Consider the following 14,894-nt stretch of genomic DNA (forward strand, 5'->3'; position numbering starts at 1 on the left):
GGCATTTGGATCCTGAAAACCTCAGCAAGAAATACTTTATTCTTTCTTTTTTGAATCCTTTCCAGTACAAACAGATTTTTTTTTCCTTTTAAAGTCTGAACAAATGTAGGTTTCAAAGACAAAAAAAACCTTTCACCAGGATTAGTTACCAACTACTTCAGAAAGCTGCCTCTGAGGACAACCCCATACACACCATGTCCTTCCCTCTCTGCAAGCAAAACAAAACCAAAATAAAATGCCCTATTTTGTATCAAGTTCCTTTTACTTTTTAAAGGTGGATAGCTGAGAACTGAAATACAAACTGTCCATAGCTTCAAGTGACTGGTCAGGAATAGTCCATACATAGCACCATGTTCTGGAAGGTCAAACTTCTTCCTTGTCTCTTTCTTATTAGGGCCAGTCTCAGCTCCCTCTGTGCTGGAAGGCTCTTGCTGTTGAGCTGCTCTCCAACCCAGGTCTGGTCTGGGGAGGGGATGAGCCTGGCTCTTGGCTTGGTTTTCTCTTTGGTTGCTACGGCCCTTTTCTCCTTGTTGTGAGAGGAAGGGGAAGGAGCTTGGGTGGGATGCTCCTGTGGGGCAAGGGCTGCCTTGAAACTGTTCTCATGGTTCCAAGGAAGGGACAAATAGTTTTTGCAAGTTTCACAGGATGCCCAAAGGCAGCTGGAGATTGCTCCTTGGCTAGAGAAGTGGCTCAGCAGCTGCAGTGTTGCTCCAGATCTGGCAAAGCTCAGAACAGCAAAAGTGCATCCTGGTGCTGTGAGCATCCGGTGGGGTGGGAATTTTGGTCCTCTCTCCCTGCTCATACAGCTGATGACCCATGCTTCTCTGGCAGGAGAAAAAGCCAGTGGGTTGCATCAGGGTAATGTGATGCAGCCAGTGGAACTCGGTGATCCCTGTGGTCCTCCCCAGTCTAGAAGCATCTGTTTCAGAGATCTCATCCCATTTTTTTGGAGGAGAAAAAGCACCCAGGTGCATCTCTGCTGGGGGTTGCTGCTGCTTCATGCTACGCAGAGCCCAGCACTGCTCTATTGCAGGATGGAGGGAAGCAGGATGGGAACTGTGGTTCAGAAGAGCAGGGATGATAGGGTGAGGGTGGTGAGCACGAGGTGGGAGTTGAAGACGAGCTGCAATGCTGAGCTGACATAAAAATATGTTCCCCTGCTATAAAGTGCCAGAGCTGTTGAGATGGAGACTCTAATTTTCTATTCATCCTTTCTGGTTGTGAAGACCCTGTTTGCCCCATCCTGGGGCTTCCCAGCAGAGGTGGGGTTTGTGTGTAATAGCTGCATAGTCCAGCTGCCTGCTCCACAGAGCCAGGCTGGAGTTGCTGAGGACTCAGTGTGATCTTCTACAACCTGCGTGTTTTGGAAGCTAGAGTCAATGGAGCCAATAACTTCTTCAGTGCCAGGCTGAGGAGAGGCCTTTTCAAAGGTGTCCTGCCTTGCTCCATGCCGTGTGAGTCTCTTTCAGGGCTGCTGGCACCCCAGTGGGCTAAGAGCAACGTTGCAGGCTCTTACTCCCACACATGAGCAAAGCAGCTGCAGCTCTCCAGCCCTGGGCTGAGATGAATGGAACCACGTTCACAGTTTAAGCAGAGCACCAGGGCTGCTTAATGCCAGCCTTGCTCTCCACGGCCACCTCTGGACGTGCCTCTCTCTTGGGAAGCCATAACCTTTCATGTGACTGGGTTTTCCATAACCAAGCGTAACCAGAGAGCACAGCAGCCCTGAGGGCTCAGGGCATCTCCCCCACATGCTGCTGTGGCCATTTTTAGCTGCTCATCAGATAGGGCAAGGGATACAGGGACAGCAGGAGGAAACTTTGCCATCAGCTGAGCACCATGATGGTGGATTGTTCAAAGCTATACCTGCATGTACCACACCTATCTGCACGGGTTGCTTTCCCAATGCATCTCCTCCTGTGCTCTGTCAGAAGGGAGTGCCATAAATGGATTGACTGTACCAGAGGAAGGGAAGGCACATGTGCTCTTTGATATCCACAATTCCTGGGGAGACTTTTGCTTCCTCTGAGGAGCCCTGGCTCTGCTCGGTCCCTGGATTAAGACACAAATGGTCTTTAGGTCAGAAAAATTCTACTCTTCAACTGCTAACTACAGGGTTTATGCTTCAAGAAGGATAAATCCACAAAAAATAAAATTTAAAAAAATAAAAAAAAACCAACAAAACAATATTCCTGTCTCCAGCTTCCCCCTGAATGGTCCTGCTGGGATCATCAGCCCAGGAGCCAAAGCACCACCCTTGGCCAGGAGGCAGTGATGCTGCTGCAGCAGGAGTGGCACCGACACAGGGGAAGTGGAGCTGACAAGATGTAAAAATAATTAAAAGAAGGGTTTGTAGCAGCTTTATCTCTTCATTAAAAAAAAAAGTTATCCCAAGAATTGTTGTCACATTGGAGTGAGTCTGTGTGATATAAGTTAATTCTGTCCTTCGTGGGGAGAAGGAAGCAGCATGCGGGGGCCCAGCTAATGCTGCTTCCCCTCTGCCTGCTCTTCCAAGTGGCCAACCTGCTCTGCCAGCTCTGAGACCTTGGCCTGGCAGTCAAGCAGGTTGTCCTTCAGTCCTGTTATTTCCTGAGAGTGGGCAGCCAAAGTCCCATTCATGTGGTCCATGTAGTCCCACAGGCTGCCCGTGTGTTTCTCTAGTTCGTCCCTGATGCCATCCAGGCTCCCTGTGACAGCACCCAGCCTGCCACAGACGCTCTCTACCCGGGCCACCCGCTCATCGAAGTGAGCGATCTCCTGCTGCAGGTCATGTGCCACACTCTTGCAGGAGCCCAGGTCATTGATGATCCTGGCTTTGAGTCTCTCCAAGTCTCCCTTGAGGTTCAGGACACGCCGGTTGCTGAAGAAGAGCTGGGAGCCCTGGTCATTGACTTTCTCCTGGATGGAGTGGACCTCATCCTCAATTTTGCGCTCGTGCTCATCCAGAGAGGAGTTGACGTGTGTCACTGTGTCTGAGTACTGGGAGACAGAGTCCTTGAGTCCTGTCAGAGACTTGCTTACAGTGTTCAGGTTGATCTTAAGCAAGGTGATCTCCCCTTGCAAAGCTCCTGATGCTTCCTCTTCGATCCGCCGCTGGATCTCCAGGATGGTGGCGTTCAGCTTGCGCAGGAGGTCGTAGTTGCTATCCATCCGGAGGAGCAGATCTTGGTTCTTGTTCTGGCAGTCTTCAATCTCAGTCCGGAAGGTCTCGACATCTTTGGAGGCAGAGGTGCAGCCCAGGGAACAGGTGCTCTCCAGTGTGATGAGGCGATCCTGCAGCACCTCCAAGGTCTCAGCCGTCTGTTTTCTCATGCTGGCGAGTTCCCCCTCCAGCACAGGCACCACCGCTCCGTCCATGCCCACGGGAGAACTGACATTGTTCAGCTCCCCAACAATGATCATGAGCCTATCCTCCAGAGTCTGTATCTTATCTTCAAAGGCAGTCCTCATGCCATCTACCTCTGCCACTACTGTGCCTCTCATGCTGTCCTCTACACTGGAGCAGCAGCTCCCTGTTTCTCTCTCTGTGGCATTAAGTCTGGCTTCCAGGTCCTCAAAGCGCCCTTCAAAAAGGTTCCCTAGGGTGACAGTGGAGATTTCACCATCCAGGCGTGAGTGCAAGTTCTTCTGGGACTCAGAGATGCTGTGAAGGCCTTTCTCAAGGATGTTCATGCGATCAGTGAGGTAGTCCAGGTTGCTGCAGCAGCTTTCCACCACCGTCAGCCCTTGGATCTGGGTCTCCAGCTGGGAGATCTCTTTTTTTATCTCTAGCTCCTTCCCGTCCAGCGTCTGCTGCAGCCGCAGGTTGGCAGCTTTCTCCTCCTCGCACTGCTGCCGCACCTCTTGGATGCGGAAATCACAGCTGGTCTGGATCTTCCCCAGCTTCTTCTCGAAGCCATCGAGCAGCTCTCCACGCAGGGTGCTCAGCCGCGTGTCCACGTACTCCTCTAGCAGGTCGATGGAGGTGAGCGGCGAGGGCCGGGCTGACTCCAGCAGGTGCTTGATCTGCCCATCGTGGTCCAGGACCATGCCACGAACCTCGTGCAACAGATCCGCCTTGCTTTTCAGCACGTCGCTCACCTCCGTCACTTTGGTCAGGATCTCCCCCACGGGAGGGTACGTGGCGATGTCAGCTTTGTCTGCCACATCCACCAGCCCATCAGGAATGATGCCAAAGCCCACTGTCGAGTCAGGCGTGCCCGGGCTGTTCATCAGGGAGCCAATCATCTTGGTGGTGTCCTCCTGGATGGCCAGCCGCAGGCGGTCTCCCAGGCCGCTCACCATGGTGTGCAGGCTGTCGTAGGACTGGGACAGGCGCCTCACCTCCTCCTCCAGCCGATCCAGGCGGTCCCCGAAGAGGCCAGGCAGCTTCCTGCCTGCACAAGGAAAAAAACAGAGCAGGCACAGTCAGGGCTGGTGCTCCTTTTCCTTCCCTCCTTGGCTATCTCCTAGAGTTTTTGAGTCCTTTTCTATGCTAACAGATGCTCCCATCTTCCTCTTACTGCCATTTCAGCAAACATCAGCCCATCCTTCCTCTTTTTCTCTACATTTCTTATTAAGCTGACCAGAAAGCCCTCTTTCTGCTCCAAAGTTCAAGAGCAGGTGATGAGAACAGCACAGGGACGCTTCTTCTTAGGACATGCCCTATTAATGCCAAAGTGATGAGGAAATGCTCAAGTAATGAGGAAAAGGTAATTTTGAAGTAGCACATTTTGGAAGAAAGTAGATTTAAAGGGCAAGTGGTCCCCAGGACAATCAAATGCCAGGTCTCTGATCAGAAAGCATGTCACCTAGTGAGGTCTTGCCCAGTTCATGCCTGTGCTGGAACAGAAAGAACCAAGAGGTTTAAGAACATCTAGTGGTAACTGGGGATGTGAAGCAAAAATGAGATCTCACCATACTGATTCTTCTTTGGTCCTGGAAACAGGTCAGGGTGGCTTTTAGGGTAGGGAGGAAGTCGGGGGATTGGAAACATCTTTTGTCCAGGAGGCATTTTAGGGCTGGGATGCTGGGGCAGAAGGCCAGGTTGGTCAGTCGGGCTGTCATGGCACCCTTCTCCCATGAAGCCTGGGCAGCATCTCCAGGCTAGCTCGGTCACTGTCTTGTATCCAATCTTGTACCTAGGTCTGAAGAAGGTGTGATACCTTTCCAGGAGAGGGGGGAAGGAGAGAAGACAGTTTAGAGAAGCAACCTTAACATCAAGCAAAAGAGAAGAGTGGGGCTGGGGTGCTTGTTGGGTGTGGGAAAGCCTGGCTGAGACACACGTGCTGAAGCTGCAGACTGTGACCCACCTCCACCAAGCACTCTTGTTGCACCACAGCTCAGCGCCACTGCCACACAACAATACAGCCCCCCTCCAGCTGTACTGCAGAGCAGGAGCAGAAAGCAAACCCAAATCCTCTGTTCTTTGAATCATTTTGAAGAATCTCTTTGCTTTCCATCAGCAACAATCTCCAACAGTCATAGACAGTTTCAAAACTAGCTGCTCTCTGGTTGTTCCTCCTCACAGATGCTGCTGAGCTTCTATGGCCTTTCCTTCTGCCTTAGTGTGCCAAAATCTGCCTGAATATATCACAGCAGGAGCCTGCTGTGCTCAGGGGCTGTTAGGAGGTGAAGTGAGGATGAAGACGTCATGCAGAAGGGACTTTCTCTATGTGACAGCCTCTGCCGAAGAGCCCTTCAGCACCTCTGAACTCCTCTCCAAGAGGCAGGGGAGCTCACAGAATGTGTGTGGGGCCTCCTTCTCTGGAGACTTTCAAGACCCATCTGGACACATCCCTGTGCAGCCTACCCTAGATTATATGGTCCTGCTCTGGTAGGACAGTTGGACTTGATCTCCAGAGGTCCCTTCCAACCCCTAACATCCTGTGATCCTGTGAATGCTGATGGTCCCAGTGCACAGAAAGAACACATTAGCTTCTTGGGCCGGATGCAGCACCAAAAGCTGAGCAGAGATTTCAGCTGCAGGTCCACCTGCCCTCAGAAAACACCCTTGGATCACCCCAGTTTTGTTTGAAGGGTTGGAGGGCCTGAGCAGCAAACATCACAGAGAAGGGAAAAGGACTTCCTCCATGGGTACCAGCAGCTGCAGGACGTCCTGAATTCCCCAAGTTCTGCTAAAGCACTTGTGATGGAGGAAGGAAAGGACCAGTCCATGAGTGGGTCAGTCAGTCTGTGCTGGCAAAGGCTGCACGCGGGCCCGGGGCACTGCTGCTGCATGGTGAGTCCTGGCCGGCTGCAGCCCCCTGTGCTGCTGTCACTGGAGGGATGCCAGGCTCCAGCAGAAGCCGCTCTCAGCCCGGTTTTTGTCGATGTCCAGCTCTGCTGCTCTCGGTGAGCTTGAGGAGGAGGCAGGAGAGCGGCATTCCCGCATCGAGCAGGATGCGTGGCCAGGGGCTGCAGGAGGGAGGTGAAGGACAAAGCCCCAGTGTCCACCCTGCCCCTGCTGCAGCTCCGACTGTGGCGCTGCAGGGAGTTTCCCTCCAGTGCTGACGAAGTGGCAGAGAGTTTGCAAGTATTTTCCTGTGGCAGGAAGCCCCGAGTCATCCTCAGCCATGGACTCAGTTTCTCCTCCTCCTCCTCTTGGTCAGGCTGTCACCTAGATGCCATCTTCCTGCCAAATCGCAGGCCTGGGGCAGAAATTTTCCTGCACACAATAACCCTCTCAGCTTCCCAGGATGTCCTGATTTATTTCTAATGAGGGACCAGAGCTCCCTCTTCCTCCTGTCAGAACCCATCTTGCCTCCTCCCAGCACCACTACCCTGGCAGTGACTGCCTCTTCCAGGTAAATCCCTTCTGCTTCCTCTGAAAAGCAAGGATTTGTCATCACAGGGGTGACACAGGGGCTTCAGGAGCCTGAGGAGACCTATGGCTTGGACCTGGGGGGGAAGGAAGATGTTGCCCTGGTGTCCCCTCTACTCACAGCACTTTTCCTGGACACTTAGGTCCCCAGCTGCACTTGTGGTATTCAGCCTTGACGTAGCTCTCAGCCCCATCCTGCAGCGTGCACGTCACGTTGCGCTGCACCACGTAGGCACAATAGCTCCTAGAAGGAAGCACAAGAGACACTGTCAATCCCTGTCCTGGCTGACAGCAGCACCCCAAAATTCACCCCGTGCCCGGTCAGGTCTGCCTGCCCTGTGTGACACTGCTGGAGAGCTCTGAGGCTGGCAGGAGCTGGAGGGACTACCCCAGCTTGTGCAGCTGCTATGAAGGGGACATCACCCATGCCACCCACGGGGGATGGAGACAGCAGTGAAACCTGGGGGAGTGCAGAGAGTGGAGACAGAACCAAGTCTCCCATGCCCAGCCTGTTGCTAGGTGCACAGAGAAGAGGTGGGCAGGCACTCCTGGACCAGCCAGGCTGTGTGAGTTGACTCCTGCTCCTGGTGCCCTCATGCACCTTGTCTTTCACCTGACCAACTCTAAGAGCCTCCACAAGAGGCTAGCTGCCTTCCAGGTCCCAGAATGCCACCCTCCAGCAACAACGAGGAGCCTTTTCCTCAGTCCAGGTGGGTCCAGCACCTGTCCTCTGGGGTGCAGCTAAACCCCTGCACTCTCAACACATCTCTGCACACCTCAGCTGTACTGGGCTCTCTGCTTAGTTAGCTTCAGGCAGTGTCTGGCTCACAACAGCCTGGGCAGACAAGCAGAACCCCACTAGCAACAGCAGGTATGGGAATAGATACCCAGAAATAGCTCCAGCAGAGTCTGGCAGGGGTGCTCTGTCCTCCTGCCACTCCTGGATTGCTGCCAGTGCCAGCCCATAAGCCTTCAGACCTTGTGGGAACTGTCACACTCTGATCAAGCATGACTTTACTGTCATCAGAGGGAGAGGAGATGCAGGCTGGCTGCTTTGCAAGGCTGCAGCATCACAGCTTCCTCCACCATGGAGACAGCGACACAACCCAGGTTCCGAGCCAGCTGGAGGCTGGAAACCTCTTCAGAACCCCTGGACAGGTGGTGAAAGGAGTGGAGCCTCTTCTCTCCTGCTATTATGCATGCAGTCAAATGTCATAAGCTACCAGGCAGCTCCAGGCACGGGACCTCTCCTGAGCAGAGCAGTAAACCCAAGTGCTAAGGTTGAGATGGCCAGGAGGAAGGCTGCATGGCAAAGGTGCTGGTGGGACACATATAGGCTAAGACTGTTCCAGCTGAAGGCAGGGCTGCCAGCAGGAGCAGATGGACTTGGTCCACAGGAGCAGAGACAGCAGGGATGTGCAGTGAAGCAGGGATTAAGGGTGTGGGGATGTGGCAGATGGCAGAGCGGGAGGAGAGGAGGGCACAGACACACGGTGCAGAGCAGAGGTGAAGACAGAGGGTTAGCAGGATGGAACAGATGGGTTGGTGTGTACTATAGGTGCAGGGAGGTGTTCACTGAGGCAGGAGGACCCAGCTCTCATTGTGCAAGTTGGGGTCATTGTTGCTCAGCTCCCTGGCCACAGGCTGGGAAGCAACCAGTGTTCCCTGGCATCACCATTGCACAGTCTGCAGAGAGCAGAGAAATGAGCTGCAGGGCCTCAGCTCAGGTCTCATGGGCTTGGCATGACAGTGGTCCACCTGGTGTTGGGACACCTCTGGCAGGTGGAGGTGAGAAAAGAGCCTGGGGCAGTCATGATGGGGTAGAAAGGGTTTGAAAAGGACTTCAATATCTCCTGTTTGGGTGAGTGGGAGTGCACAGGGTGCATCCCTCCTCAGCTTCCCCACTGTCACCCTCTGGGGACAGAGAAGCAAGTTCTGTCCTCTGGCTCATCCTCAATGGGGAAAGACAGGTAAAAGAGGGGCATGCATCAGTGACAAAGACATTAAGCCAAAGTACATCCTCTAGCCATGCCAAGACCCACCCTAAGCCCCCTGCCATGCCTCATACAGATGCTCTGGGCAGACTTCTCCACCTTCAGCAGCACCCTCAGTGAAGCAGCAAGGTGCAAGCAGGCTCATCCTCCCTCCAACACCCCAGTTCTCACTGTTCCCTCCCAGAAGGGACCTTCTGGCCCCACACCTCCAGCATATTCCCCTTACTCTGCTCTGCAGCAGCACCCAGGAGCAGATGGTCTTTTCCAGTCTGCTCAGACACCAGCAGCTCAGCCCAGAGCATGTGTGTGGGGACTTGACCTGCTCCCCATTCCTCCAGAAGAGAGTTCTTTCTCCATGCACAGGGCCACATGAAAGCTAAGGCTAGCCACTCAGCTGGAGGGAAGAGAGATCATGAGTGTGAGCATGGAAACTCAGCATCACCATCTATCTACCATCCATCCAGGATCTGCTCACAAACACACTGCTAACCCCTGCTGTAAGTCAGCAAGTAGCCGACATGAGCAGTTCTATTGGCCACTACTAATAGCCACTGCCTACCTGAGACTACTTGGGTTGGGATGCTTCTAACTCTCTCTCCTTCTTCCCAAACCCTCTCCTCCTCACCCACCCGTGGCTTGCAGTTTTATAGCCTCAGCCTGATGTTTTAAGAGTGAGCAGCTGGAAAATGTTACAGGCTTTGGAAAGCTCTCACTGGCACTGCCAGTATTGTTGGTCTCCAACGTTACTTCATTCATTTTAGCTTGTTCACGACACCACATCCTCCTCTTTTCAAAGGAGCCGGGAAGAAACGGTTCTAGCAAACAAGTGGGGAGGGCAGCAAGCCTCCCTCCCCCCACAAGTGTAACAGCTTTTTTACGACTGAATGGAAAAAGTCTATACCATGAGTAAAGCCACATTCCTCTTTCGCCTGAGCTTTCCAGGTTACTCAAAACCATATTTGAGCTCTCCTAACTCTGTGCTTTACAAGCACATTCCCTCCAAACCTGGCGTTTTTACACATAGCTCTGTTCACTGCCACTTCACTTCCCACCCCACTCCCCCCTGCCTGTGTGCAGCAGAACAGGTACATTCCCTTACCCAAAAACGTCCAAAGGCATCCCACCCTCACCACCCCATCTCTGTCCCACATGGGACTGCAGTGTACCCGTCCCCTGGTAAAGGACGGCGCCCACGGTCGGTACCCAGAGTTGAGTACCCGCCGAGGAGCGCTTGCAGCTGAGCCCTGGGTGATGACACCCATGGCTGGTACCGGGGGTTAGGTACCCACCACGGGGTGCACGCAGCGGTCGTTCCGCGGGGATGCTGAGCGCAGACATGCGGACAGTACCCGTGATCTGTGCCCGGTAAGGGATGCCCGGCGTGAGGCGGTACCCAGCGCAGAGGGTCGCTTACTTGTGCTTGCCCACGGGCTTGCCGAGCTGCGGGCTGGAGCCGGCCGTGTAGAGGCTGTACCTGCCGCCGTAGGGCAGCGGGGCGGCGGGGGGGTAGAAGGCACCCTTGGCGTCGGTGAGGGCCAGCAGCGTCCCCAGGGAAAGGCAGGCCAGCAGAGCTCCGTGGCGGCGCAGCGCCCGCGCCCGCCGCATGGTCCCGGGCCCGGCGGCGGCTGCAGAGCGGGACGGCACTGGACGGGGCGGCCGCGGGTTCCGCCGGGCCGGCGCTGCGGAGGGGACCGGAGCACTGCTCTGCCCTGCCCCTTGCCGTGCCCAGCCGTGCCCTGCCCGGCCCTGCCCGGCGGCACACGCTGCTCCGTCGCCCGCCCGCCCCCTTTTGTACGGCGGAGGTGGGGGCGGACCCCGCTCCTCCTCCCGCCCTCCCGCAGCCGCCGACCCCCGGCCCCGCGGGCGGGGAGACAAAGCGGCACCCCCTCCCCTGACCTCCTCCTACCCCCAGCATCTTTCCCCGGTCCTAAGGACTGAGACACAAAGCGGTCCTGAACCCCTACCCCGCCTCGACACTCCTTGCAACTCCTGCGGTGCTGAAGCTCGACCCTAGAGAGTCGTCGGCCCCGGGGCGGGGGTCTGGAAGGGGCATAAACCCCCTTGCCCGGTCCCAACACCGCCCCTTGTCACGTCGCCCCCTCCCCGGCAGCGGGCGGGGGTAGCAGGTGCAGCAGGGTCTGGAGCCGCGGGGTCCAGGCACTTCCTCTGGGTCAGCCCCGGCCCGCGGCTTCTGATTCCCAGAGAGCACCTGCAGGGAAATAGGCTGGAAGCAGAACGTCTCTGTCCTGTGGGATTCCAGGCGATCTCTGATGCTGGAGTCTGGCAGCTGTCAATCATTTGACTGACACCGGCAAAGGCCCAGTGAACTCAGAACCTGAGTTTTGCAGGAGAGGGTGTTTTGGAGCTGGACTCAATGATCTTTAAGGTCTTTTCCAACGCCAACAGCTCTGTGATCACCCCTCCAAGTTAGATTTTGCCTTCAGCTCCAGGGAAGGGAGGAATCCCTTGCCTTTCCCTGTGGATCCATAGGTCTCTGACAAACAAAGGCATTGCCTCCTTTGGAAGGCAGGTTTGAGTCTCCTTCCTGTGCCTTGCAGAGATTCCCTCTAACTTGCCCCCCATCCACAGCAGCAGGTAATGGGTGCTGAGCACCCTGCCCTCTCAAACAGCACTCCCCAGGCACTGCACCATTAACCACAGTGGTGGAAGAACCTTTGGGTAAGTCACAAGGAGCCATTGCTATTGGGTGAGGGGGACAACGTCCCCCACCTTGGGCACTGGGCAGTTTGGGATGGGAGTAGCATCCTTGGTGATACCCAGTGGAGGTCAACTTGCAGGAGAGCAAGAGATTTTGTCATATAAGCAGAGGCTGGGCTGAGCATCCTGCTGCCCCTGGCCCACTCACACCTTAGGGCATCTCAATGAGACCACAACAGGGGTTAGATGAGGCTCCAGCCTTGGCTGGCAGAGGTCAGCCTCGGGTTGGCACAGGCAGAGAAGCACCACAAAGAGGTGTGCAATGCTTGTCAAAAATTCTTGGAAGCAGCTGAGAAAGTGCAGCTGGATGGAATCCCAAACACAGGAGTGAAACCTGCTGCTGGAGAAAGGAGGCATCAAGGCTTGAGCTGACACTGAGACAGAGATGATGAGATACGGAGACAAATGGCCTTTTTCAGTTAAAAGGAGCCTTTGGCTTGGTCTGAGGTGGATACAGAAACATTAGCAGGAGAAGAAAAACACAGAGGAGAGCCGTGCAGGCAGAGGCAGGCTAGAAAAGTGAGCTGAGGAAGTCTGTGTAACGAGGCAGTGCATCCTCTGGAGCAGCTCCCTCTGCTTGCTCCAAGCTGCTGCAGGGTGTTGCTGCAAACTGCCATGCGCTTGTCAGGCTGCACCCCAGAGGTGGATGCATTCTGGCTTTGGCATGGTCCATCTGGCAGCACATGAAGCACTTCCCATCCAGCTGGTGCATCGGATTGTTCCACTCCACCGGGATGCTGCAGGAGGGACGATCTATCAGCAGCCCTATAAAAACAAACGAAAGCCAGCCCAGCCTGCATGGTTTACTGCTGGATGCCAAAGTCGAGAGCTAACCTTGCACACAGCCTTCATTTTTTTTTCCCTGTGTGCAGGGAGCTGGAGCCAGTTTTAATAACAGCTGCACGTGTGCGTCTGAGGCCTCCAGAAAAAACCATCTGGTGCTGCAGGGTCTCAGCTAAAGCTCTTGCTTGGTCCTGTGTGCCGAGCCTGCGCTGTGCTGAGCAGGCACCACGGGGCAGAGCGGAGTGCTCGCTCGTTCTCACCAACCTGGCTGTGAAAGAGGAGAAGGTGGGAGGCATCACACTTCAGTGTGTGTGTGTGTCTGTCTGTCTGTCCCTGCCATCTAACCCTGTTCCAGGTCATTTTCTGCCAGTTTTCATAGCGAGGCAGAATCCTCACAGGGGCTGAATCCCATTTTGGTGTTCTATTGTCTAACTGCTTGGCATCTGGGTAGACAAGAGAGTGCCAAGCTTGCATCCCCATTGAGGAAATGGATTCATCATCAACTCTATTGTAGGACATCAAAGAATCCACATAGAGACAGCCACTATGAGTGCCCCAAGCCATGGGAAAAAAACCTCTCATGTGCCTTATTAGCTGTGAGCTAATCCAACCATGAGACACAGAGTGGCAGGAAATGGGGATTCGTTAAGTTGCACTTCTCAGGGAGCAGCTGGGGTTTGACTCTTTGATGCTCAGCTGTGCTTCTGCCAGCCCACAGAACAAACACTGTCTGGGCATGGAAGGATGCCTGTGTGGAGCCTGCCATGGCATCTTGGCTTTGGAGAGGTGCTCCTTTGAATAAGGAACAGGAAGGCATCCTTCTGACATAGGCATGTCCCACGGGTTAAAAGAGAAGATGCCAAGCCCCACCTCCCAGAGGTGTGAAGCCTGTGATGAGCATTGAGGTCTCCAGTAAGGTGGAAGAGCTTTGCCAAAAGGTAGGATTGGAGAAGAATAAAAGGGCAGAACTGAAAGGCACCGCAGACCTACTCACTGGTAAACTCTGGATCAGGCAGCACCAGACCCTGGTGCTTCCCAGAGGAAATCTCTGCTTTCTCTCCTGGCCTTGGCTGGAGAGTAAAGGGGATTGGATCAGATATGACAATGATGATGATCAAATTTGAATGCTTGGCAAACTTGAGACCCTACCAAGGGACTTTGAAGGCTGTGTCCATCACTGTCCCTGTGTGAACACTTCCTGCAGCAACTCTGAAAGTGACCAGGGAGTTTGTTTCTCCACCTGGACTGCCAGAAGTTGATTATTGTCTCTAACTCTTGCACAGTATGCTCCAAGGCAGCACAGGTAGAAGTTTTTCCCTACTATGGATCCACCACAGACCTTTCTGAAAAGCAGGGACATGTTCAGGACTCAGAAGTAGGAGCTCAGCTGGAGAAGAAAGCAAGAACAGAGGACCTCCCTCTGGGAAGAGGAAGAGCTCTTCCCCTGCTCTGACTCCTGGAGACAGCTGGATGAACCACTGAGAGGCTAATTTCACAAGTGGATAACACCAAGCAGTGACCTGTTCTGCTTCACAAACTTTTTAATTAACACCTATATGGCCTCATCAGCTGAGTAATTGCCTCCCTCCATGGGTCAACAAGCCAGCAGCTTCTAACCCCCCATTCCCACCCAGGTACCATGTTTGGTGCCTGCACAGGGTGCAGTGGATGTGAGCTGCTGCACCACCAAACTCTCCCGGACAGTCCAGGGGCTCTTCAGCTCCATCTGCTTTTGGCCAGGCCCAGCCTCAACCACCCTAATCCTGTGCTTTAAATAGGTCTTGCTTCTGGCAAAGCACTTACTATGCTGGGCAGGATGGGGTGAACTGGGTGCAGTGGTCAGAGGAGAGCTGCCTTCTGTGTTTCTGTGGGATAGGAGCAGATTGCAGCAAGGGAAATTTAAGTTGGATATTAATAATGTAAAAATATCTGGTAGTAAAATGAATATAGCCTTGGAGGAGACTGCACTGGGGCATCTGGAGATTTTAAAGGAAAGGTTAGATAAAAAAAACCTGTCAGGACCAATTTGGGGTAGGGAAACAGCTTGGATGTCTTCCCAAGATCTCTCCCAGCCTGAGTTTTTCCAAGCACAAATTCATTTCCCAAAGTGGCAAGGCAAGAGAGCAGCTCGATTTAGAGGCAGAGATTCTCCCCAGTGATTCCCACTGGATCAAAGGCATTCCTTGAATTGGCACTCACAGAGGCCTTGTCCCTTGGCAGCAGGTCTGTGCAAGAGTGGGGTCTTCTGGAAAGCCCAATTTTCCCAGATGCACGTTCAACCAGGGCTCGCTCTGCTCTGGTGTGTTCCCTGTGAAGCCACTGCAGCTATCCCACAGCTGCTCCTCTGGCCCCAGGGACGAACAGGGACACTGTGACACTTGAACTGGCAAGCAAGATGCACGTCCCAAATGCCATAGCAGTATAGTTAGCAGTATAGTGGCATACTAGTCCAAGGAGAGCTGTGACCTCACTAGGGCCTTCTCCAGGTGCTGCAGCAACCCAGAGGAGCACCTTAGAGGTGTAGATGTGGCACTTTGGTGAGTATGAGGGTGTTGGGATGATGGTTGGACATGATGATTTTAGAGGTCTTCTCCAAC

At 54.1% G+C, this 14,894-nt stretch overlaps 1 protein-coding gene across 1 annotated transcript; it reads right to left on the minus strand.

The window, feature by feature from the left end:
- Positions 1 to 10: 10 nt before the first annotated feature.
- EMILIN3 (elastin microfibril interfacer 3) lies at positions 11 to 10,441 on the minus strand. The gene is made up of 4 exons (XM_064167313.1): positions 10,211 to 10,441; positions 6,924 to 7,046; positions 4,897 to 5,144; positions 11 to 4,376 (listed from the first exon to the last, which is right to left on the minus strand). The coding sequence occupies exons 1-4, from the start codon at positions 10,399 to 10,401 to the stop codon at positions 2,482 to 2,484; spliced, it is 2,457 nt and encodes an 818-aa protein (XP_064023383.1). The 5' UTR covers positions 10,402 to 10,441; the 3' UTR covers positions 11 to 2,481.
- Between the last annotated feature and the right edge of the window lie 4,453 nt (positions 10,442 to 14,894).

Source organism: Pogoniulus pusillus, chromosome 29 (genome assembly GCF_015220805.1).
Source record: "Pogoniulus pusillus isolate bPogPus1 chromosome 29, bPogPus1.pri, whole genome shotgun sequence".
NCBI classification, from domain to species: domain Eukaryota; kingdom Metazoa; phylum Chordata; class Aves; order Piciformes; family Lybiidae; genus Pogoniulus; species Pogoniulus pusillus.